Source organism: Perissodus microlepis, chromosome 1 (assembly GCF_051167445.1).
Source record: "Perissodus microlepis isolate ML-2025 ecotype Zambia chromosome 1, ASM5116744v1, whole genome shotgun sequence".
NCBI classification, from domain to species: domain Eukaryota; kingdom Metazoa; phylum Chordata; class Actinopteri; order Cichliformes; family Cichlidae; genus Perissodus; species Perissodus microlepis.
Genome location: NC_140461.1, coordinates 34448443 through 34474934, shown reverse-complemented (window position 1 = coordinate 34474934; position 26492 = coordinate 34448443). Strand labels below are relative to the sequence as shown.

General features: G+C 39.8%; 2 protein-coding genes across 3 annotated transcripts in view; both read left to right on the top strand.

Moving 5' to 3' along the window:
* The window catches only part of LOC146394154 (very-long-chain (3R)-3-hydroxyacyl-CoA dehydratase-like), a 19899-nt gene extending 19607 nt beyond the window's left edge, over positions 1-292 (top strand). Inside the window, exon 11 of the mRNA XM_084911538.1 lies at positions 1-292. This exon is cut by the window's left edge and continues 1564 nt beyond it. The gene's annotated coding sequence lies outside the window, so the exon portion shown is untranslated.
* Positions 293-3458: 3166 nt separating this feature from the next.
* Positions 3459-26391, top strand: LOC146394153 (sodium/potassium/calcium exchanger 1-like). Of its 2 annotated transcripts, XM_084911359.1 has the most exons (12): positions 3459-3803; positions 4444-5546; positions 7616-7783; positions 9439-9547; positions 13124-13177; positions 13766-13816; positions 14987-15064; positions 17302-17444; positions 19463-19738; positions 20275-20364; positions 22000-22166; positions 22559-26391. In XM_084911359.1, exons 2-12 carry the CDS (start codon positions 4596-4598, stop codon positions 22806-22808), a joined length of 2337 nt encoding a protein of 778 aa, XP_084767485.1. In that variant the 5' UTR covers positions 3459-3803; positions 4444-4595; the 3' UTR covers positions 22809-26391. The 2 variants fall into 2 exon arrangements, with proteins under 2 accessions (XP_084767485.1, XP_084767543.1); XM_084911417.1 differs by lacking the exons at positions 13124-13177; positions 13766-13816; positions 14987-15064 and having other exon boundaries at positions 3461-3803.
* The last annotated feature ends 101 nt before the right edge of the window (positions 26392-26492 follow it).

Below are 26492 nucleotides of genomic sequence, written 5' to 3'. Positions count from 1 at the left end.
ACTCTTTCTTTTGCATTTATTTGTTTGCTAACATTTTTGCCATTTCATTTGTGTGTTCATGGTCAATTTTTTTTTATGTTTCTCTGTTTGTGAGTGGATGTCGTTTGTAAGATACGTATTGGGCATTACACTTGATATGGAGTGCTTTGCATGTCTATGTTTTTTTTCTTTCTGTGTTTTCAGATGTTCTCATGCCGGCAAATTCAGGCCGGTGCTGGACCTTTTTATAAGTTTTGTTTCTTCACAGTGTTTGGGGAGGGGAAAGATGAAATAAACATTCTTATTTTGAAGATTCCTTTGTCATGTCACATTTTGGAGAGTATTTTGTGTTCTGACTTTCTTCAGGACATGCAGAGACTTGTTAATCCTTAACGGTTAAACTTCCTTTCCAGGTTAAAATAACCGTGTTTTATTTTATATTTCAACTTCCTTCCTGCACCTTTGAGACAAAATTCATCTGATTGTCCCCTTACAAACAGAACAGTTTGAACCATCAGTAGGGTTGTGGTAGACCCTGGTATCCAGTAAGGGTCCTGGCTAGACGCCCCCATGCTAAAAACCAAGCCCTGGAATGGCGCAGCTACGTCTGCAGCCTGTCCGCAGCTCAGACACAAGCATCTCACTACATGTTGTACTCTGTATGGTTGTGTATGTGACAAATAAAGGTTGGTTGGTTGTTTGCTTCTGTGCTTCACCTTGAGAGCACAGGATATATGCTCTCACTGAGATCATACAGAGCCAATAGGAGAAAGAAAGAAATGTTGGAAAGTGTATTTAGAGTAGTGTAAAACCCGAGCTTTTGGCTCACATAGATTACTTTTGACATATGTTGAAAATTAGTCTGTGTTTAATATGAGCATCCACCATTGACAGTATACACTCACCGGGCAGGTATACTTGTAGTGTTGGGTACATCTTGCCAGTACTAGGTTTGACACACGTTTGCTTTCAGAACTGCTTTAATTCTTTGTGGTATAGATTCAACAAGGGTCTGGAAACATTCTCAGACATTTTGGTTCATATTGACACAACAGCATCTGCTGGCTGCACGTCCTTGATTCGAATCTTCAGTTCCACCACATCTCAAGGCTCTGTTGGACTGAGATTTGATGAGGCCACCTGAGTGCAATAAACTCACTGTCATATTCAAAAAGCAGTTTGAGATTATTTCAGCGTCAGCGTGTTATCCTTCTGGAAGCAGCCATCAGAAGATGGGCACACACGCTCAACAACAAAACTCTGCAAGCCTGTGGTGTTTAATCGATGCTCATTTAGAAAAGTCCCCCCACACACACACACACACACACACCATTACACTATCACTGCAAGGCAGGATAGATCTGTGTTTTTCATATTGTTTGCTTCCATGTCTACCATCTGTATGTCCCAGCAGAAATTGAGACTCATCACACCAGGAAACAATTTTCCAGTCTCCTGTTGTCTAATTTTGGTGAGCTTGTGGCAATTATTGCCTCAGTTTTCTGTTCTTAGCTGGCAGCAGTGGCACCCAGTGTGGCCTTTTGTTGCTTCAAGGTTCGCTGTTTTGTTTCTTCAGAGCTGCTCCTCTGCAAACATCATAATGAATGGTTATTTTATTCGTCATTGCCTATCAGCAAACAGCAACACAGTCATTCTCCCATGAACCCTACAAGGCATTTTCACCCAGAGAACTGCCCACTCAATTTTTTCCCATTTTTCAGACCATTCTCTGTAAACCCTAGAGGTGGTTGTGTTCCCAGCAGATCAGCAATTTCTGAAATGCTTAGACCAATCTGTCTGGTGTCAACAACCATGCCATGTTCAGAGTCACTGAAATCTCCTTTCTTCCCCATTCTGATTCTGACTTGACTGACTTGATGTCTGTATGCCCAAATGCAATGAGTTGCTGCTATGTGATTTTCTGGTGACATCTGTGTGTTAACGAGGAGCTGAACAGAAAGACATAACAAAGTAATTGGTGTAATTTGTTAAAGTAACAAATTACGTCAGCAGACTCAGTAACAAAACCATGATGTTAAGATTATGAAAATTTATTCCAAATAAGTTTAATTAAATGTTGTTTTAAAAAAAAAAGTTTTTTCATGTCTGTCAGTGTACAACATCACATAGTTTCTCTGTGTTTATACAGCACCCTGCATTTAATCTTGCAAAGTGTGCCTTTTGTCCTCTATACCCTAATCTTAAATTGGTTGCAGCAAATGGCCACCCCTCCCTTAGCCTGGTTATGCTGAAGGTTTCTTGATGTTAATGAGAGTTTTTCCTTCCCACTGTCGCCAATTGGATGCTCATAGGGGGTATTCTCTATATTATTGTAGGGTCTTTAACTTACAGTCTTTAACAGCACCTTGAAGCAATTGTTGTGATTTGGTGCTATATAAACAAACTTAAATTTGTATTTACTTGTCCCATAAGATTAAGAAAAACATAGCTTAAAAATTATTTCCAAACAACCTTTTGTTCCCTGAATGCCACATTTCTGGTTTTTCTGAAGATCTCCCAAACTGGACCACCTTCAGCTTCCCCCTGCCTCCTGCTCCTGGATCAAAAGTGTCCTCGCTATCCGGCCCCAATCAATCAAACTCAGCCTCTGCAAAAAGATTTAAAGTACCTTCGCAAAACTACAGTATTAACAATTTGTAGATCATATCAGAAGTTTTTATTAGTTACAATGAGCAGAGTATCACTGTGCATACTCTGTGTTGTCACAGTTGGTCTTCAAATCACTGTCCACTGGGTGTCACATGTTTGCTAATCTAACAAGAAGGTGAATGACACTCATCCTTAACAACTACAATATAACGGGCCTAGAACAGTTGTTCTAGGCCTGTTATATTGTAGTTGTGGATGTTAGTTAACATATTTAGCATGCTGTGTCATATTAAGTTTAATATGACACAGCATGCTAAATATGTTAACTAACATCCACATGCTTTGCTAGTGGAAGCTCAGAGTATTCCAGCCATGGTACACTCATTAATTGCTCTTTGTTTTTGCTCTGCAGTTCTTCGGACCTTCTTCATTTCTTCATTCAGTTCTTCATTTTTCGGATATGTTATAGTTGCATATATTATACTATGATCAGCTTGAAGGCTCACATCAATGCATTCCTACTAGTCCAACTGGATTAAGATGATGACGTCAGATGTATGCTTACACTTACAACAATTAAAATGAGAATGGTGAAATTATCCTTTTAAGTGCTGTTTACCCGATCTGCGCAATAGTTCGTTGATTAAAAATTAAATTAAAAAGCATTTAAGCCAGCAGAAGTTAATAATATAATCATATTAACTTTGATTAACTTCATATTTATTAACTTCATCTGTTTAATTATTTTGAGCGTTTATTTGCAGTGTTTCATTCCAAGCGGATATTTATGTTTAGATAACGCTTTCTTCTTTGTGACGCAAATAAGAATTTCACGTAATAATCGGTTTCTCTATCTAAAACACCTGACCACACCCTAAGTAGGACCCAGCTTCCTGTGCAAGTCCCTGAACGCCCCATTATTCTACATCAATTCAACAGGCAGCAGACTCTCAGGATTCGCCTCAAAACTACACCTGCGAGCCCAGCAGCAGTTTGAATGTTGGCGTATTGATACAGCCTCATGTGTGAGAGGGAAGGTGAAAGGTGTTTGGCTGCTTATCCTCTTAGTAGCATTATGCTGAGCCTCGTACAAGCCCTGCCATGCGGTGCGCCCTTGTAGTTCCCCAAAAACCGGAGTCAGCATCTCTGCGTCCGTTGCGCACAGCTGGAGGAGCAGTCCGCAGCGGCGCGGGGCCGAGCAGCCGGCCGCACAGGTAAGATCCGCGTCCTTGCTCTCTTCACACCGCTGCTTTCTGCAATTTATCCTCTTTTTGGAAATACGTTAGAATGCTGATAGAGTGTAGATTAATGATGTACACCGACCTTGCATTATAATCCGGGCTGTCCTCAATTAAACCCCAACGCGCGTCTTTCACTCGCAGATTTCATGTTTTGTTTTTTGTTTTGTTTTTTTTTAAAAAACATGTTGACGTTAATGCACATCTGGCAGTATTAATTATTAGTATTATTTCATTTACAGCACGCGCGGATTTCATCGCGCTAATTTCTGTGCGCTCTTTAAGCCACAATCAGCAGGAATCTCAGTATTTTCTGCTTTTATTTAGACGGATCTCCTGTTTTTTCTCGCCGCTTTAACATGTTTGACGTGTTTTCAATGGACTCCTATTATGTGAGAAGCTAAAGCCTGAGTGATTATGTAGCCATAGTAACAGGTGGCTGACTGCATCCTCTACCACCCTCAAACACACACATAGATACACGCGCACGCGTGCACACACACACACAAACACACTTTTCCTTAGTATATCTGCAAGTATGCAAGCAGAGAGGACATTATAAATACACACGTGTTCATGATGTGATTTTAAGCTGTAGGTATTTTCTGGTTTTCAGTCCTTCCACAGGTCAAAGCTGAAGATGAAACACACTTTGTGCGTACATGTGCTTTTTTGTCTGCCGTTGGCTTCTTCATACCACATAAGAGCGCAGGCATGACTAAGGATTAGCAATGCATCTGACATAACTTCCTGTTTGGAGTCGAGACAATGAACGTATACTTGCCTCAGAGGAGGAGACTAAGGTGCAGCCGCATCCTCTTCTTTATCTCAGGTGTGCTGCTGTGTTTCGTCTACACCTTGACTTTGAAGGCCAGGCTGTCACAGCCACTAGCCTCCGCCCAGACGGATGATGGAGCGGAGGTGGGTAGCGATGAACATGTGGAGGTCAGCATCCGGGAGTTGATAGTGTCTAATGAGACTGAGGAAACTAAAGCTACCCTGGTGAAAGTCGTCAACAGGACGGATATCGAACAGTGTATCTATGTAGATCCCCAGCCTCCCAAACCGCCACCAACTCCACCGCCACTGACCACCGCAACTCCACACTACCCCCCAACCCAGCCACCTCACAGGAAGGGTGACTACCCAGAGGACTTGTTCTCGATAGAGCAGCGTCAACAGGGCTGGGTGGCCCTGCACATTGTAGGGATGGTTTACATGTTTGTCGCCCTGGCCATCGTCTGCGATGAGTTCTTCGTCCCTGCGCTGGAAGTCATCACCAACAAGTTGGAGATCTCAGATGATGTGGCTGGGGCCACATTCATGGCGGCGGGAGGCTCTGCCCCTGAGCTCTTCACCTCCCTGATTGGGGTCTTCATCTCCCACAGCAACGTGGGCATCGGCACCATTGTGGGCTCAGCCGTCTTCAACATTCTCTTTGTGATCGGCATGTGTGCCATCTTCTCTCGGGAGATGCTGCACCTGACCTGGTGGCCTCTGTTCAGGGACGTGAATTTCTACATCCTGGACCTCATCATGCTTATCATCTTCTTCCTGGATAACATGATCCTGTGGTGGGAGAGCATCCTGCTGGTGCTGGGCTACATCAGCTATGTGAGCTTCATGAAATTCAACAGTCAGATCGAGCAGGCGGTCAAGACCCAGCTTAACAAACACATGAGCATTGTTAAGGTGTGGACCACAGAGGAGCCAGAGAAGGTCAGTAAAGGTCCCTTTTTTAAAACAGGTGTTCAATGGCTACAGTTTCCCCTTTTTTCTGTCTTTCTTTTTAATTTCTTGGTCTGATTGATGAATTGTGTCTTGCCTAGAGGTGAAATCATTAATTCCTGGGCTAAAATAATTAATCAGTTGAATAGTTCATTTACAGATGATAATTACACAGTACATTGGTTGGTAATCATTTTTAATACAGAAAAGGCAGTGTGTGTGTGTGTGTGTGTGTGTGTGTGCGTGCGTGCGTGCGTGCGTGCGTGCGTGCGTGCGTGCGTGCGTGTGTGTGTGTGCTGCTTGGACTAGCTTACCTGCCGTCAGGCTTCCAGGCTTTCGTGGTCACTTTGGTTTTTTGCTCTTTAAATTTAGACAAATGAACACTTGCTGTGACACTTTTATTGCACTTTCGGTCAAATTATATTCAACATGAGCAACTTGAGCATCTTCTTTTGTTCATGGCTTCACACTCACTGTGAGGAGAGATGGGGGTTGAAAGCATGAAAGAAAGTAACATCCATAGATAACTGCACATTGCTACAAAGACTCACAATTCACTGAAATGAAACAAGTTCACTTGAAATTAGGTAAAATAAATAGAAGGAAGAAAAAAAAGATTAAAGGTTTGCCTTCAGACAGGCTTATGGAGTCAGTCACTGTGCAGAGGTACATTGCTACACTGGGTTTGGCTCTTTCATGAGATTTGTTGACATTAGGAGAGAGAATGAAGCGTTAACAGGTGTTAGAGTTATTTTTGCTTCAGCAATAAGAGAACAAAAGAATTTCTTTCATTCATCACACATTTATCAAACATAAAAGGATGGATGCAGCCAAAACAGATGTTTCTCTAAGCAGTTGTTACCAGAGATACTATCTATCCATTCATTTTCAGTATACACAGTATATTTTCTATCCTTTCATCTCCACACAGTTGGGACTGCCGCCTGCTCGGACACACTGAAAGAGAGACAGTGATTTGTGGTTCTGAGCAGGTGACAGACTGTATTTGTGTAAAATCCTTTGATGGTACTGAACAGAGAGGACTCCAGGTGTCATAGATGGGGCGTCACAGGGTGAAGTGATGCAAGTGTCAGTCTTTCTGTCAAAGCCCTGAAATACCACTATATAGAGACATCATTTAATTTACAATTTAAAAACAAAGGAATAAAAGGTTCATTTCCTGCAGGCTGAACAGCTCTCTGCTCCGCTGCTGCTGGGAGAGATCAGCAAATGTCTGAGGCTGTAATCAACATGCAGAACTGCATTACAATATCTCAAGGGCCCGCAGCAGGTTCGCCAATTAGCCTGAAGCATGTCTGCAATCAGCATGTGCTTCAGTATTAACACCAAGTGCAGTGAGATGCGTTGCCACATTACTGGGTCAGAATTGCTGAAATTCAAAACCTCTTCACAGATTTCAGTACATGGTGTTCACATACATGTTATATACATGCTCAACCATCATTTTTTTTTTTGTTCTTTTCATCAATAGAACACATTAATATCACCTGTTGCATACACAAACACATATATACATAGATTTGGGAGCTCAGTTTAGGAGCATTCATCGTGGAAGCTGTGTATCAGTAGGAATAATGCAGTTGTTGAAACTGGAGATTTAAAAAGGATCAGCCTCAAGGCTTAAGGGTTGTGACTTACTCTTCTGCTGATGGTGAAAAACTCATGCTGGCTGGACTTTTAACTAGATTAGGGGCTTACTACTGTCTTTTGTAAAGGATTAACCTGGAATTCTTGACCTGTCTCAAGACTACAGCTGGAACCATGTCAATTCATCACTTTGCATGTCTACTCCTATGACTGAGTTTAGACTGAGTTTCTACAGTACATTACAATACAATACAATGTTATTTATATAGCACATTTAAAAATCAGAGGTATGTCAAAGTGCTTCACAGAACCAATTAAGAGCAATAACAAATACAAATACAGACCAATCAAATTGCCAAAGCAATCTCCGCTGTTCATATACTTGAATGCATACATGTGAGGTAACTCGAACTACTGTTAACCTGAACTGCTGTTAAACTGCCTCACTATAGGAAAGTGAAGCACCACCACCTCCACCACCTGCTGCTGCTGCTCCAGCTGCTCCAGTTGCTGCGCCAAAAGTTGAAGAAAAATCCAAACCAGAACCTGTACAACCTCCAAGCAGCCCTCAAAGCAGCAAACTGCTGCCAGACTCACAAGATGACAAGACAAGACTCAAGGTTTGAAAAACAAACCTTTTGTTGGTTTAGACCATATGAAGGATTAACAAAGCCCCAGCTCTGAAAAATTAAATACAGTGAAATACTTAAATCTAGTCTTTCTGTTGGCCAGTAGAGGGTGAACTCCCCAGTTGCAAAAAAGGATGTCCAGTTATATAGATGTCTGGCAAAACAACTCTAATGATCACTTTTTAAAGGACATCAGTAAGCACTTAAATGTTGAGTTTATGGTGTCAGTCATTATTTTCAGTTCTTACTGAATATAAAATGATGTTCAATTTGTAAATTATGGTTTAAATCACAGTCCAAAAAGATGACAAAACAGACTAGCTAAAACTAAAAAAGTCAATACCACATAAGCATGTCAAGCAAACGTGTTCCATGGCCACTCCATCACTTCAATCTGGCCTGGAAACACTAATATGGTAATGGGACAACTGGGTGATGCCACAATGGCCCTTAAAGCTTTTATATAAAGCTTATGTTATTTGTTGGCTAAATCTCCAGTTAAACTGCAGTGTGACTTCCTTAATTTCAAAGCAAAAATTAATATTTACTTTCAGATGAATTAATGGAGGGATGCATCAGCTCATAATGGAATAAGATTGTAAAGGATCAGCAGATATTTTATCTACACAAGGAGTGTAAGGCTCTTCCTGTTGTAGCTGTTGTAGTAGCATTTAAGTATTAGATTTACTTTTAAAATCTATAGGTTTGGTTTTTTTTTATATGTATATGTATTGTAGCATACACACTTGTCTGGAAAAACTTTTAAAACCTCAGGCTTTAGCAAACATAGTGTTAGCTAACACAGCAGTTTAAACTTCCAAAGCCAATATAAAGAATAACAGAGGTGGACAACTCTGATATAATAGCATAAGTTCTTTAATAATTAATAACCCAGTGAACTTGTTACTTGAATTTACACTAATTAAAATTATCAGACTTACTTGGCCTGGCTTGCTACTATGGTAAGGTAGTTAGCTGGACATGCTAATGTTAGCATCTTGCGTTAAAGCAGAGAAACATGTTGGTTAATCTGTTCCTCACACTTTCATTGACTATTTTTGGCCCTTCAACGTTTGAAACAAAAGTCAGAAGTCATCTGATGAGACAGTTTGTTATTTGATTTTTGGGGTAGATATCGAGGTCCATCAGGCACTAGTCCTTCTCTCCCTTTTGTTTTTATTGTCCAATTCTTAAAGGTGTTTATCACAAGGCAAGATAGTGACATTGGCAAAACAGCCTGTACATATTGTTACCTTTATTATTCTTTTCAGCAATAAAACTCTAGAGTGAGATGACAGTGTTAGCCTGTAACATTTGACAATAATTATTACCCATTTCATGCCAGCCATTTTGGCATGTCAGTATAGGGTACGCTCAGGTGTCATTTACAGTCCTGTTGTATTTAATGTTTTAAACCCATTCCATTTATGTGTAGTACCAGGACCCTGGTTCCTCTAACTGGATCATAGCCATAGTTGACGTTATTAATTATACCTGTTTTTCTCCTTGCAATACCTTGTCAAAATGGCTGCTCTAACAAAAGCAAAACACCTTTTTGATTCTCACTGGTCTGCACTGGTTAGTATTATTAAAGGTTCCCTAAGGTTAAATGCTTTAGTTCTGACTGCATGCCTGTTGTCCTGTAGGTGCGTCCAGCCCTGCAGCGAGGAGGCAGCTCAGCCTCCCTACACAACACCTCGCTTCGGAGCACCATCTTCCAGCTGATGATCCACACATTGGACCCTCTGGGAGAAGGTAACCAATGTTTTCTCGGGTGATAATATCACGTCTGCAGCAAAATTAGAAGTTAAAAATGCACTATGCTCATTAAAAACTGGTTCAACATACATATTTGGGTCAACAACCAAATATGTATGTGTAAATGTCAAAGTTCTAACCTCATTATTTAGCTACAATTTGATGCTTAATTTTAAAGGACTTTCTGTGATGAGGTATTTTACCATTTTAACATAAGTAAACAAGATGCAAGATGTTGGAGACAGCAGGACCTCACTAATGATTACTTTCATTATCAGTTCCCTAATAAATTTGTCTGTAATTAGATTTAATATTTTTTCTTACTTCTGTACCTGATGCTGCATCTTCCATTCAGGAGTAGTTAAATTAATTAACAAATAGTTAAATCTGCTTACAGCTTCTTTACAGTTTTCTTGACATTTATTAAAGGCCTATAAGCTTCTTATAAATGCTTAGAAGGCTTAAATAAATCATTGTCATGCATAAGAAAAAAAAGGTGTAATTAAAAATAATAAATAAAAAAACAAGTGAAATCCTGTTGATCGATTAAATGTTCCAGCTTGTTGCGAAGTTGCCAGTGACTCAGCTGTATCCCTCCTGTCCCTTTCTCTGAGTCAGTGTCGCGTGATGAACCGCAACGACCTTCAGTCTGTCCTCGAACTCACCGGTGTGCTGTTCCCTAACTCAAAGCACTGAGCCACTGTTGATCCTTAATCAGCTTTTCAATACAGGGTAATAAAAGCTGGATAAGAGCCAGCATGCTAGCAAGCCGAGCGCTTTATCTCTGTGGAAGCAGAGACCGGCTCCTTGCAGCTGGACTGCAGTACGCAACCCTAACCCTAAACATGAGTGATTTCCAGATAAATACACCTGTGATTTTTTGCATACAGTTCATTTGTGGAGCAACTGGTTTCAGTGCAGCAAGTGTGCTGCAGTGTATTTCTGTATTTGTGCTGACAGCAGAAGAGAAGGCTTTGGTCCGACATAAAGGAATCTGACTTATCCGTTATTTCAGCTGATCTATTAGGTTTCATTCACTACATCAGAACAATGTGAAGTTACATCTTTCTAATTCAAAAACTTCTGCTGTATTAGGGAGTGGTATTTAATTGATTTTTTTCATTCTTTTGTTAAATTTAAACAATATTAAGGACAGCGTTCCTGGAGGATTAAAAAGTTAAATTATAATAATTCCACAATAGTAATGCCACACAAAAAGTTACACATCAAAGAAGACGTTTTTGGACTGTCAGGTTATAGCTAGACTTTCTTACTTTCCAAGATTTGACTTGAGTTTGTGGCTTCTAATGTTCCTCACAAGGCTGTCTGTTACAGTGTGGACAATGACTGCAGGGCATCTGATTCTTGCTAACAATGTCACCAAATTTGCAATGACAGAATTGGACAATGTAAGAAAACTTGACAAGCCATGGCAGTTGCATGGTTCAAACTTCAGACCCTTAATCAACCTTTATGCATACCCGGTTACAATTATATTAGCAGAAGAGGAAAACCCATGAATGATGTCTTCCATTTTCTTAGCATAGTACAAGCAATGTTCCCTCTAATTTTTCATGTGTCTGAGCGAACACACAAACTCCCTGAGCGGTCCCTTGGACCACTGTGAGCAACAGCAGACGTGTGCACTGTGGTCACGCCAGCATGGAATCCATCCAAGTCACGTGGTTTATTAAAATAATCAAATTACAGCATTTACATTTATGTTAGACTACTTTTAATTAACTGCTTTAGCCCACTTACAATGATAATGTAAAAAAATCTTGTTCATGACCTGTGTAGTATGTTAACACTATTGGAAGTAAAAAATAACTTGAACTCCAATTCTGAAAACACAACTTTCTTTTTTTTTTTTTTTTTGTAAAGCTCTGACTTGTATTATTAGTATGAGTCTGTGGTCTGGGAGAGAGTCCTGTAACTCTGTCTGCAAAATATATTATATAATGTTGGGCAATTAATTATATAGTTACTTCTTCAAAAAAAAGTAACCGAGTTATGCAAACAACAAGTTTTTTGCAGCTGTTTACCTAAAAATGCAGCCAAAGCGTTTTTTTAAATAAACATTTCAAACTATTTACAGAACAATCAGGTGTTCTGCATCAAATTTGATGCCACACAAATTATTTGTGCCACTCCAAAAAATAATTTCTGCCCACTATGAGATAAAGGAGAACAACAGCCTGATACCTGCAGGCCTGACAACAGGAGATGTATCACTCCTGTAACACCTGTAACATTCAGTAGTTGCCTCATTGTTCTGACACACACAACACATTACACGTCTACATTACACACTAACTACACAAGATTTGCGCTAAACGTCGCAAATCTCTCACATCTCAAAACTTCCCCCCTTCCTAAACAACTAAATGCCACGTTGCCATATCATTTTTTGATTGGTCGACATGGTACATTTTTTGACCAATAGGAAAGGGTGGGGCTTTTTTTTTTTGGTTTTGTTTTTGCTCACAGGTGGAGAGTGCTTTTGAGCGTTTTCCTTATAAAACGCCGTTTTTACCGTTTCTTCCCGCAGTAAATATAAACAACAATAGTATTCAGGAAGAAAACCAAACATTGCATATATTTTTATCATAACTCTGGTTTCACGTGGCCTATCAACACAATTTAAAAACTGGTATAAAGGCCACACTTTTTCCGTCAATTGTTCCGTCTGTCCCACTCACATCTCCAATGGTTGTACACGTTGTCATTAACGTGGCTTCACTCCACATCAGCCACGCCGCTTTGCTAGGTAAAACACCGGTGTCGGCACATAAGGACGCTGTCATAGCCTGTCAACGATGTTGATTAGCTGTGTATATATGAATGTGAATCGCATTATTGGCTGGCCTATGGGATAAGGTGGCATCGTTCTAACCCTATACGGGAGCAGCCAGTCACTTATTAACTAACACTGCAAAACAGAATTGTTAAAGTTTTAATTTTAATTTCAATTCAGGTTAGATTTTTTTTGTGCGCAACGCAGATTTTCTGTGCGCAGAGACGTGCCAGCAGCGCGCAATTGTGCACGCGCGCAGCTTAGAGGGAACATTGAGTATAAGTACAGTATAATACTCTATATAATAATGTATATGTGTGTAAAACTGAAATAAAGTAGTGTATTGATTGATTATTAAGAATTTAATAAAATCAATGTATCTTTAGAATAGTTCAAACCAATAAAAAAATGACACTTACTTTATGAATTACAAAAATAAATTGTAAAACACACACATTACATTTCCAAGTTTGCAGTCTTGCAAATTTTAGGCAATCTTTATGCGGTGTACTCAGCTGTAAAAGGAAAATGAATGTGACTCTAATTCTGACTTCTAAAATCGCATTTGCTCACAAGTTGCCAGTTATTTTGAGACCAGCTCAAACTGTTTTTTAATAAGCAGTTATTTGTGACAGCGTGTAACCTGAGCCTGTTACTACCATGCAGAGATATTATTTTTGTTACTATGAAACATTTACTGCACCATGAACCTGAAAACTGTCAGTCAAATTGAAATGGCCCTGAAGTTACAACCATGTCTGTGGTTTCCATCGTAGAAGCAGTTCTTAGAGGGGCCGTTAAAACCCCTGGCCCCAGAAAAGTCAGAAGAGGTAAGAGTTACAAAAAGTTGTTACCTGGTTTGAAGAGTTTGTTGTCTTTAATTTTTTTGTGTATTTGTTTGTGGATCAAACTTCAGATTTCCTGCTTAGTTGTGTTGCTTATCTATGTTTTGATGTCAAACTTTCTGGAACTCATCACAGTCACTCAACATGGGCATGTTAAACTTTTGGTCCTCATCTGTTAGCCTGGCTAATACAAACCTGACATACGAGACAATTCACCGCTGAACAGAATAATGTTTAGAACAACTGTGGGGCTCAAGGCCAGGGATGGATTAGCCACTGAGTTGGAGATGACTTCAGATGACTCCGACATATCATGTCAGCAGGTCCATCAAACCCAATCTAAGTTAGGCAGATACCACAGGAAACCACAGAGGTCATATCCAGGCTTCAGCAGGTCTCAGCTGTTTTAACCAATACCTATTCACACAGACAGTATGTGTATACCAAGAATATGTGGGTGTTTTTGTGTCGCGGTTTGGAGAATGAGCTGATTTTTCACCTTTGATGTCAAAAAGAAAAAAGTAATTAAGGAGTCAGACTGATAACGTTGTGTTGTGAATGTCTGCCAATCAGAAACATCTTTTAATGGTGATGTTAGAGGGGAGGGGCCAGTACAGAGGAAAGGTAAGGTGAAAAACATCATTGCTGTTGTGTTGTTTCTGCACTAGTTGTTCTTGTGGTTGTTGTTGTTGCTGTTGTGTTCAGTCTGGTCTGCTATTACAGAACACATTTTTGACCGCTTGCATGCATTGGATGGTTGCATGTTTGTGTGTCCGTCAGAAAGCTGTGAGAATCGTTGACCTTTTGGCACACTCTGGCTGTTTGTAAAGAACATGACTAATTTACCTGTGGACTAGTGTCATTGGCTGATATTATGTATTAGACAATTTGCATATTATTGATCAAGAAACTGACCTCACAGCCCATTGTTGCTGGGTTCAGTCATTATGCAAATGTACTGTTTATAAGGTAGGGGAAACCCGCATTCAGCTGAAACTGAAGAAATCACTTGGATGAATGAGGAAACATTTCTCCCACTGAGAAAATGAACACAAACAACTTTTTGGGGTCCAATTAATAAAAATCACATTTATTGGACACTGCAGTGTGTATCAATAAATACGTGGTTTGACAATCTTAGAATAGTTTCCAGGTTTTTCCAAGGGTAGCTGCATAGGCAAAGACTACCCTGACTAACTTCTGAAGCACACCCAGTCATTTTGGGGGGGCCTGAAATTTGACAGAAATTGCACAGTACAGAAGCTCCTTTGACTACGATGACCTGGATGACTGAGAACCTTCACAGACAGAAACAGAAAGGAGTTTCAAGGGTTACTTCTGGTAGGACTTATGAGCGCTGATGTTCCACCAGAGGGCACTCTTCAACTTCCATAACAGTATAAACCCAACAACCACATAAACCAAGCCAAGGCATGTGGAATGTAAACAATAAATTACAAACAAACAAAAAAATGTCCTTAAAGACTGGGAACATTGGAATGGTAAATAATCAGATATCTGTATTGGCCTGAAAAATCTTATCTTAGTCAGGCTCTAGAGTAGATAAAAGCTTGGTTGTGATAAACAGCTTCAAATGAGTCTTAAGTAAGGTTCACATTTTAGCATAGGTACCAGTAATTGTACCTGTTCTCACGTTTGCACTGGATTGGATTGGATCTTTACTCCTAAATGCTGGTCAGTGTGTGTTTATCAGGTCATGTTATTGTTAAAGCTGGTTGTAGAAGAACAGGCTTCACATGAGATTTGTTTGAGCAATGATTCTTTTAACTGCAGCAAAGAACAAAGTAAAGCCTATGAATGTCCCGGTGACGGGCAAACTGCAGAGCAAGTCCCATCACCGCTGCAGCGAAGGTGAGTTGTTTGTGCGATGAAACGCCTTTCCCGAAAGCATACTTCCTGTGGGTGTGTTCCAGTGCCATCAGTATTTTGTTTGACTAAATGCATGCTTTTGTTACATGATTTCGAAACATAACCCGGATTTCCAACAACATCTGATTTATATGTTGAAGCGCTTGTATTTCTCTGGCCATTTTTACCCACAATCCTCTGTCATAACATTGCGTAATTTTGTATTGTAATGCAACAGTACAGAACACATATCAGTTATTTTTGGCATCTGTCTGAGAGGTACGCTTGTGATGTGTGTTAGCCCAGTTTTGCATAAAGACTGAGATAAAAAAAAATAAATCATATTTTAAATCACATGGGATAAAATTTAGTCTCAGTATGATGGTAAAAATCAAATATCAAAATATCTCCCTCTATAATCCATATTGTGTTTTTTGGTTTTGTTTTTTATGTATTTTGTACTCCATTGTATTGAAAATGACTTTAAATATGTTTTGGCATTAGGCTCAGTTTACTTTTCCCATTTTTTGTGCTATTAGCTCAAACGGGTGAAAGAATGGATCTTTCTAAAGAGCTTACAGAATATGAGCCTGGTGTTTTAATAGGGTACCTCCACAACAAAATCTCTCTTTGTGAAATTTCTTCCCTCCTAGATATTCCATGATCAGCTGTAAGCAATACTATCTGCTTGTCAAGTGATAAAGTATAGACCCTGCTTCCAGGTCTTTAGATGGAAACCAGCACGCTAACTAACTGCTTCTGAGTCAATTAAACCTCATAAATCATCTTTTTCAGGGATGCCGTGATGTTAAACTTTATTGTAATAGCTGGGATAGCAGTGATGCTGATCATTTTTATTGAAGATAAAATCTCATTGTTGTCACAGTGTTTGTTTAGGAACCGAAGAAGAGTTTGAACCTGGAAATAGATGATGTAAAGTTACAGAGCGGGGTCATCAAGTGCATGTGTAAAAGTCACAAAGACTCTGCTCATTCACTAACTTCAGAATTCCAAACCTCCTCTGGTATTAACATCAGCACAAACACTGTGCTCTGGGAGCTTCATGGCTTTGGTTACTTGAGCTGAGCAGCTCCTGTAGGAGGAGCTGTGCATGAGACAAAGAAATTGGATTAAATTTATTCTCATCTTCTAATTTAAAAAGTTAATATCAGGCTGCATAAAAGGATCCAAAGGATGTTTAATTTGTAATTAATTGTGTGAATATTCAGATGAATAAAGTTATTATTTTAATAGTTGTACTATTGATTAATATTGTAGTGACTTGTGCTTTGACATTTATTGTGATATTGCGAGTGCACATATGCACATGGTCTTCTATCAGTAATCAGAGACAGTTTTGGGGTTGAAGGAGGTTGCTCTTCAGACTCAGTTCGTATGTTTGTGCGTCATAGTGTGGAGTAAGGAGTTGCTTGACAGTCTGAGGTGCACAGCAAAGTGGGGCTGTGAGGAACCTGGAGAGGCCTCGACAAGACCGAATCAATGAGCCCTGAGGATTAACATGCAGATGAGTGTGCATGTGACTCTCTTCCCCGCCTTTAGTAGAGCATGTTTATTGCCAGACACTCCAATCACTCCCACTGCCACTTCATACTGGCCTCTAGAGCAGAATAATTTGTCAGTGTAACATTAAATTTGTGATTTATCTTTGCTAAGTGTGAAATTAGCTGCAGTTCTCTAATATTTAGATACGTTTAAAAATAAGTGTGAGCGGAAGTTTTCCAAATTCTTTACTACAGCAAACTTGCTTGGAAATTCAAATTCACCTGAATTTTTAATCACCTAACTGCAAAGTACTTTAGCTGATATAAGGTGAGGAGTCATCAGTCTGAAGTGATGGATTTAAAATGGTGACCATAACACAAACCAGCAGGGTTATTACATCATCCAAAAGTGACTCTGTTCAGTTGTGTTCAGTTAGATATGGGGAAACACTGCTGCATGCAAAGAACAAACTAAAAGACATCTTTGCCCTTTCAAAATAAAATCAAAGGAAAAGTCAGAGTGGCAGGTAGACAAAGAAGACAGTGAAAAGGTAAAAGTAAAAGCATAAAGTCACTAAACATTTAAGTGAGGTTGATGTGTCCTGTTTGTAAAAAGATGCAGTGAAACTGTTTTATCTAAAATGGTTATGGGATATTTAAAATCTGCAGTGTTTGAAAAGCAGGTTAAAATTCATATTTTTATCCATATTACTCCGTGTGGTTTTCCTCTTTTTTAAGATCCAGATCAAAAGCCAAAGTCTGAGCAGCCAGCTGCTGCCGGTGCACCAGAGGGAGCAGCTACTGCTGAGCCGTCCACCTCACAGCCTCCAAAGGCAGAAGAGACAACTCAGGAAACATCTGACCGGCCGGACGAATCGAAGGTACGAGATGATTTCAGCTCACTGTGCAGTTTGCCACAGAAGTGAGAAAAGTGGAGATTTTAACAACTTTGATCCTATAGTTTTAAAAGTCGTGATAATACACGTCCCATCTTAATATGAACACACGTGTTTCTTTAGCTGTTGTCATGTTGCCAAAAGAAACTAGCTAAGTTGTCAGGGAAACTGATGAAGACCAAGCAGCATCTGTATCCTCCATGTTTGGAATTGCGAAGCACTGGAATGCAGTCAGATGTTAATTACAATGTGAAGCCTGGGAAATAACAGGCGTGATGAGCATGTGAAGATGGCATTACTGTCTCCCTAGATTTGAATAGATTAGCTTCAAATTCATATTTCTGCTTCTTTATCTTTTCAACAGACCTGGAGACAGAAAGCTATGACTTTAACTATGTTTCTTACTTGATTTTGAATCTTCAGATTTTAAATTGGCCTCTAATTATTCCTGGCATAATGTATTTTGAAAATGCACCCAAGGAATATACTTAAGTACATGGTGTATTAGTAAAATTGAAGGAAAGATGGTAAGAGCGTTGGCTTCAATCTGCACATTTTCAAACTAATTTAAGAGGTTTTGGCTTGCTTCATATTTGTTTCTGGTATGTGTTCTTCTTTCCTAACATATTACATTTTCTTTATGTGGTACAGTTCAAAATAAAGCTTGAAAATGACAAGAATGTATAATCTTTAACAAACACATCAATTGAGAAATGAAGGTAACCGTTAACACCCACACAAGTTACTTTCTGTCAGTTTAGTGTCACCTCAGTTTTCTGGCATACTGACCTCAGATCACACTTTGCATGGAGGCCTGTTAATATGAGCTGCCAGCACTTTTTGAAAACCACATCGCCAAAGCCAGAAGCTGTGAACAAGGCCGTGAGGAGGTTGGATAACATGCAGCGTTGAAGAATGATGGAGGGCCTAACACAAGCACACTAGCTTATACTTTTTGTTAATTTATTGTTCATGTATGCATAAAAAAATTAAAAAGGAGTGGCAGTAATGTTGCAGAATATTAACAAAGTATTATAGTAAGATATTAACAAATAACAAAGTAAGATATACTTAATCTATCCTAAAAGTTGGGAAATTACTGTGTTATAAGCAAACTAACACTACAAACTAAAAGAACCTTGCTCAGTGAAGTAAATACAATATCACAAAGCAAAATAGCTCACAAAGGTAAAAAGAAAAGATGCAAAATAAAAATAGAGCTAATTTAAATAGAAGAAAAAAGTGAAGAGCTAAGATAATAAGGGGGGCTTAATAAGTAAAGCTCTGACAATATAGGGATATTTCAAATACACAATTCAGGCCACAGAAATGTTCCTTCTCTGTAACATGTCCAGGATTATGCTGCTGTAACTGGTGCAGTCCCTTCACATTTCTTGTTACCACTCAGAGTAACGTCTCTGTTGCCCAAAAGTACTGAAACCATGTACGGTCACAGTGGGGTCTGGAAAATGTGAGTGTGTCAATATCTTGCTGCAGCACTCCAGGATACACATCAACTGTGAGCTCACATTTGCCATGATGATCACTGGGAGAGCTCCAGAGCTGAAACCCTGTCTTATCCTCCAGGACTGTTGTGCTCAGGAGATAGATCTGTCAGCACCATCAGCTGGTGAAAGGTCTCCATTGCTCAATCTCATTAGAAAATAAACCAGTAGTAGACTGGTAGTAGAAGTAGACTCATCCAAGACTGGACGTTTCAAGACTTTCAAAACAAAAAGTCACAAGTTCATACACATAAATAACAGTGAGCAGCGGACATCTACCTCATTGGGTAATAAAGTCCTCAAATTAAAAAAAAAACAGCTAATTTGTGAAACGTACCTAAAAATTTTCTCATGTAAAATCATCAATTCACCAAGACCTAAACCAGCCTTGAAATATTAAATACTAAATAATAAACCTAATGCATCTTTTATGTGGTTCCCGCTTCGTTGTGTGCAGTGAGTCAGGTGGTTTGACCCACTCTGTTCCTTCTCCTGCAGGCAGCAGCAGCTGCATCATCAGCAGGTGGATCAGGGGGCTCTGAGGGCAGCGCTGAGGATGAGAGTGGTGACGAAGAAAGCAGCGACTCGAGCGAGAGTGAAGATGATGGCGACAATGAAGACAAGGAGGAAGAAGAAAAGGAGGAAGAAGAGGAGGAGGAGAACCAACCATTGTCTTTAGGGTGGCCTGAAACCAGGCGCAAGCAGGCGACTTATCTGTTCCTGCTGCCCATTGTGTTCCCGCTGTGGCTCACCCTGCCTGATGTCCGCAACCTGGTGAACAGCCCTCATCATCATTATCATTATGACCTATGACCTTAAAGCTTTACATACTAAAATGATGTATTTTATTATCTTTACCCATGGGATTGGAACAGAATTGGCTGAAAACTTGGCTTCTGTAAGCTGTACAAACTTGATAGTTTAAGACATATTCATGCAATATGTGATTTTGACCGTGGGCACTAACAATAATGGTCAAGGTGAAATGCTTAGCTAACCTACAGGTAATATAAAGTTTTTACTGATTTTCACATTTGGTGTTACTTTGATCTGATTTTCACCAAAATTAATTCATCTTGAGCTGTTTTTGGTATCTACCGACACACAAAACTTGAAAATATCTAGAAAACTGTGAATGCTAACAGACAGACAGAACCGACTGCAGTGAGTGAATTGTATGGATCAGATGCTATCATTTACAATGGATTACATTGGATTAATTTTTTATTTAGTTTCAGGATCTAAGTCTCTGTTCCCAGGTGTCATAATGTTTTTGAACATGTAATGTGAATGGCTCTGGTGCTTTTCAGGCATCCAGGAGATACTTTGCCATCACCTTCATAGGCTCCATCATCTGGATTGGTGCTTTCTCCTACCTGATGGTGTGGTGGGCTCATCAGGTTGGTAGAGTCTTAACACATGCTATGTTGGTCTTTTATTCACACTGATAAGGACCCTGGCAGACTACTTTCCTACATGTCTCAGAGTAGTCGGCCCTGAGTGATGTCAATGATACTTTCAGGTGATGCTTCTGCAGTTAGTCCGGTTAGTTTAACATAAAGATAGTGAGAGCATAACATAGAGACAGTGAGACTGTCCTAGTTTTATAGAAAGTTTTGTCTTTTATTTGTCTCGTTTTACCTTGTGCAAGAAAAAAACGTAATTTTGCCCAATTTCTCCTTAAAGGTCAACTCATTGTGCTTGCACCACAGTTGAGGTCTGTGCTATGAAAGTTCTCGCTCTTCTGGACATTATAGTGGAATTTACAGCCTGATCCTCAGGCATGAATGCACAGTGCACAACCCCATGATTTTTAAAAATTGGTTTAAATTGGGAGATTATGGGCTCTTCCATAATGCTGTTTGTTCTCTGGGTTCTGGCCTCTTGAAATGGCAGCCTCAGAATAAAATTGGACAAAATGAGACTTCCAATGAGTGTTTTTGTTTTTGTTTTTTTAAAGCAGCATTACTACAAGAGGTCCAGAGGTGCACAGAAAGACAACCTTGGAGAGAGACTCCTCTCCCAGTGTACTTCAGACCCAGCCACACACTGAGACGAAAACTGGTTCATCCCAAAGACAAACTCCCAAACACAAACTTAACAACGTAGTGTATGCTGTACAGTATAGCGAGGAATGCTCAGACCTCTACATTGGAGAGACCAAACAATCACTTCCTACACGCATGGCACAACATAGAAGAGCCACTTCCACGGGACAAGACTCAGTGGTTCATCTCCATCTAAAGGTCAAAGGTCACTCTTTCGTGGATGCCAATGTTCACATTTTGGACAGAGAAGACAGATGGTTTGAAAGAGGAGGGAAAGAAGCCATTTATGTCCACTGTGAACGACTATCTTTGAACAGAGGCGGTGGCTTACGGCAACAACTGTCTGCCATCTATAAGATCCCTTCCCAGACGCCCTAACACCCACTCACATCCTGGGCCATTTGACGTCAGGAAATCACATGATGGGGTGGGGCCAGGTTTCACAATGAATTCACTTGAAACCTTGGCTGATTGTGACCTACACTCGTTTTTACACCTTGGCTCATGTAATTAGGTAGAGAATCAATAGGGGTCACTGGCCCTCTTGGGGACACTCCCGTAGGGCTTAAAATCTGGGATTCTCCACCAATTCCTCTTAGCTGAAGAGCTGAAGAACTGAACTGAAGAAGCTTCTCAGATGAGAGGAGAAACGTCTTTAAGGAAACTTAAAGAAGTCCAGATGCTTTTCTTTCCAAGCTCCTTAGACTACGATGACCTGGATGACTGAGAACCTTCACAGACATACTTGGAGAGAGACTATTTAGGTTTTTCTGTAATTTGAGTTTTATTTAGTCTTTGTTGGGGGGAAAATGAAGAAAAAAAATGAATACTGTAGAGTAATGTTAACTAGTTAATTAGTCACCGATTTGGGCACACGGTTTAAAATTTTGGTCTCACTTTGTGGCACTTGGGCAGTTTTACCAACCAACTACAGCCAGGTTGGGGATACTCGTTCTGACACTTGTTTTTATCTTTTACTGTTTGCAGGTGGGTGAAACTGTGGGCATCTCAGAGGAGATCATGGGACTGACCATCTTAGCAGCTGGGACATCTATCCCTGACCTGATCACCAGTGTGATTGTGGCCCGGAAGGGTTTGGGTGACATGGCAGTGTCCAGCTCAGTGGGGAGTAACATCTTTGACATCACTGTAGGGTGAGTCACTCTTAATTCCATTCAGTTTTATTTACATAGCGCCAAACCACAACAATCGCCTAAGGCACTTTATATTGTAAGGTATTGACCCTACAATAATATGGAGAAAGCCCCCAGAATCCATTGTGTCTAGAATAAAGCATTAATTTATCCACCATTGTACCTGTACTTCAGTCAACAATTGCATCATTGTTGTAAACAAATAAGCCAATATTGTAATCACTATCAAAAAGTTACAATAGGCCAAAATATATTTTCTTACAAAAACAAAAAAGGAAGATCAAAAAGTATAGGACCCTAAATAGATCCATAAGGAACACCTGAGGTAACTGTAGCAGACGGGGTACGATGGTAAATAGCTTGATTTCTGCTTCTGTTCTGTTTGGTTTTAGTCTGCCGATCCCTTGGTTGATGTACACCCTGCTCCACAACGGTGAGCCAGTTATGGTCAGCTCCAATGGCCTGTTCTGCGCCATTGTGCTGCTCTTCCTGATGCTCCTCTTTGTCATTATCTCCATCGCCGCCTGTCGGTGGAAGATGAGCCGAAAGTTGGGCCTCACCATGTTCGTACTGTACTTTGTGTTCCTCGTCCTGAGTGTTCTGCTGGAGGATCGTGTCCTCATCTGCCCTGTTTCCATCTGAGGGAAACAGCACCGTCACACAAGACTTGGTACATCCACACACGAATGATACTGTAATATAGGATCTGTTAGAGAAAAGAACTGAGCCTAATGTTAAAAGGCTGATCAGGCACACACTAGATGCTAAATTAAAGGAAAATTCTACGCTTGACGTGGTTTTACATATTTAATCTGACATTTAATGACATTTAATCAACATTTTCCAGCAGCTCCAGTCTCATAGTAAAGTCTTACCCTCCACCTTTTTAACTGAGTGTCTGAGCTCTGTGAAATATATTCACCATATAGTGCAATGAAATAAGGGCTAGGATGTTACTGTCTTTGGTATGAAATACAATGAGATATCCAACCGTGGCCTCTGTTGGCAGGAACAAAGACTGCCACAAGGCTCCTACTGCTTTAGTATGAGTAGTGGGATTAAACAGCAGGCAGGGATACATTGAAATGTTAGTAGAACAGATTGGAAAATGTGAAGCTTAAATCATGGCTTTCAAGTTTGGAGGGTGTGTTTGGTATTGGACATGTGTGGCTTGCAGGATTTGATCCATTTGTGCACATGTTCAGCCGGTAATCAGCAATCTGACTTTACTGCCCACAAAGAAGTGATTATTTCTAACATATTGTTTAATAGTTGCCAATAGGAGTCCACTGGGAGTGCACTGAAGCAAGCCCGACTACTGTGTGTCCATATTTCCAACATTTCCAACAGTTTTTTAATGAAAAACGGGAAAACGATTAGACTTAGCCGCTTAGTCTGCAGGCGCATGATTAGAAAGCTAAGTGGTCACAACTATTTTTCTTTGTGGTTTAAAAGCAACTATCATTGCAACTATCATTTTCAAAGTTCATTACTAGCCATACTGTGCAACATGGATTTAATAAACTTAAGACACACATTTGATTAGTGTAGATTGTACACTGGATGATGTTACCTGCCGAATCTTGGCCAAGATGAATGGCTGGTATTTCTCATGTGTGTGTTTCCATACTAGATCCTCATTTGTGCGGTCACAATATCAGCTGAGAGAAATTATCTTTAGTTTTTCTCAAGTACTGGTGTCAGCACATCATTTCATGTTGCACTCCTAACAATAGTAGGTGATAAAGGTTATAACAGCAGCAGTGAGATGGCTGTCTTTGGTTTCAAAACCATTACAACAGCCAACTTTGAACCTCTTTCACAGTGGGCTATAGAATCACCAGTTTGGAGCCATGACCAAATTAAGAATAGTTTTACCCCAAGAATCCTCTTCAAATGCAAAAAGTGCAACAGTTTTGTATAGTAGTGAAACACATTTACCTAACACATGAAAGATCCCAGGTCAAGACCAGGAGAAGACACAAATCCTGAAGTCCAACATACAGATCCATCTGCTGTAGCGACCTGCTGTGAATGAGGGAGTAGCTGGAAGAAGCATAATTAAAAACTTCTTATCGCAGGAGCAATGACTGTAAAATATCAATACAGTAACGCACACAAGACAAGAGATGTCAGAATAAATCAGGAAATAACTAACGCTAAGACCAGGACTAAGATATATAAACTTGACAGAACACGACGGGGATGACAGAAAGAGGTAAACTAGAATACAAGCAGACTGCAATCAGGATATAATACATGACGAATGAAAATAAGATCCTAAAGAGCCAAACATAAACACAAGAGGCCGTCAAAAGACACAAGGAACAAAATTCGAAACTGTAGGTTCACGATACTCCCCCAGCTCTCTCCCAGTCTAGAACTAGAACTATATATATATATATTAGGGGTGCAACGATATTCGTATCGATATTGAACCGTTCGATACAGTGCTTTCGGTTCGGTACGCATATGTATCGAACAATACAAAATTTTTAATTTATTTTATCAACTTTCCTTCTGACGATGCTGTCTGTGTTGAGCGCTCAGTGGATCTGCGCTCGACAGTGCACCCTAGGCAGAGTAGTCGAACACAGATTCACTGAGCACAGGGCAAGCTAGCGAGACAGAAGTTAAGCTCTCCTTGCAACATGGCAAATTGGACCTCCCCCACCCTAATTCAGATGTGGCGTTTGGAACTATTTTGGTTTTCATGTGACGTATGACTCTGAAGGTAAGCGCGTCATGGACTAAAGTAAAACAGTATGTTGGATGTGCCACGCAATGCTCAATTACATTGGTGGGAACTAGTGTGTTAGCGCAGTTAGCTCGTTAACGTGTTGGCCGTCCAGCCCCACGCACGGGGAGATCCGCGGTAGCTCGTTAACGGAGATTTGCCGTGTTGTGGCGTTAACGTCATTTCAACAAGATTAACGCTGACAGCACTAGTGGGAACACAACGAATATGACTGCACATTTACTCCGACATCATCCTAGTGCAAAGACAAGTGGAAGCAGACAAAAACAACAAGCACGCATGCTACAAACTTTACCCGAGTCATTAGACAGCCGTTAGCACATGATTCTCCTCATGGGGACCTGATATGTTTAATATGCTGCTGAGAATATAGCCCAGAAGAAGCGTATAGTATAGCTTTTATTTTGGAAAGAGCCATTTCTCTGTAATAAACTCTCTTTTCCAAGGATGAGTGATTCCTCAATCAGATATATTTATTTTTTTTATTACTTTGTTTCAGCAACATTAAATTTAAAAACTGTACTTTTGAGTTAAAATATATATTTATAATTTTAATAAATGACAAATTAAAAAGGCATGAACATTTTTTTTTGTATCGAAAAAATATCGAACCGTGACACCAAAGTATCGAACCGAACCGAACCGTGAATTTTGTGTATCGTTGCACCCCTAATATATATGTATATACTGTACTATATATATAGATATATATATATATAGATATGTCTGCCAGTACATATATACTGGCAGAGGCCAGGAACCAGTCATTTCTTTACTGTGGCAACAACACTTACAAAATATACAGACTGTCTAACACAGCAAGTATAAAACTTAGCTGTAGCTGCTGGAAGTATCTGAAAATGACACCACGCTGCTTAATTATTGTCAACAAACATGAAGCAATCATAATACATCCCCATTCTGTTAACAGATTTTCTTTAGTTTGTTTTTGGGTTTTTTTGGTGTTGGTGGAATTTTCCTTTAATAAGCAAATGCTTATGGGTAGTCTCTGAGCTGACAGCATTAGGTCATTTAAAAACATTACACCCACTCCAGTAGTAATGGTATGGACTGACCTTGCAGGAAATCAGAGTCACTGGATGCAACTTCAGTTTTGTATGTTTAGTATTTCTGGAACTATCATCCCTAACACCCTGTTCTGTATTTAACTTGACAAGTATTTGTTCATGTTTAGTGTTAAAAAGAGTTTTTGTGTCACTTAACTGTGGTGGAGAGAGTCAGTTGTGTGTGTGTGTGTGTGTGTGTGTGTGTGTGTGTGTGTATCAGGAAGACATGCATCAGACTGTCTTAGCTGTGAGAAAACCTGACCCGTGTGATGTTTTCAGATGTTCCTGTTGTGCTCTTGTTGGATTGAAGTGGATGCAAACATGGATTATTGATAATGAAAACTATCAATATTTCAAATTAAAATTCCATGCTGCAATAAATTATTTTTTTAACAGTGAACTGGAACAGTGTGCGGTGTTTTGGGGAACTGGAAAAGAATATGCTGTTCTTTTAATCTAAAACGATATATATGGTTACACTGGTTCTACCAGAAAGTATTT

Coding starts and splice junctions, on each gene's coding strand:
- LOC146394153 (XM_084911359.1), top strand. CDS start 4,596: ATGAACGTATACTTGCCTCAGAGGAGGAGACTAAGGTGCAGCCGCATC. Junction 17,445..19,462: donor ACCGGCCGGACGAATCGAAG/GTACGAGATGAT, acceptor CTTCTCCTGCAG/GCAGCAGCAGCTGCATCATC. Junction 20,365..21,999: donor TGGTGTGGTGGGCTCATCAG/GTTGGTAGAGTC, acceptor TACTGTTTGCAG/GTGGGTGAAACTGTGGGCAT.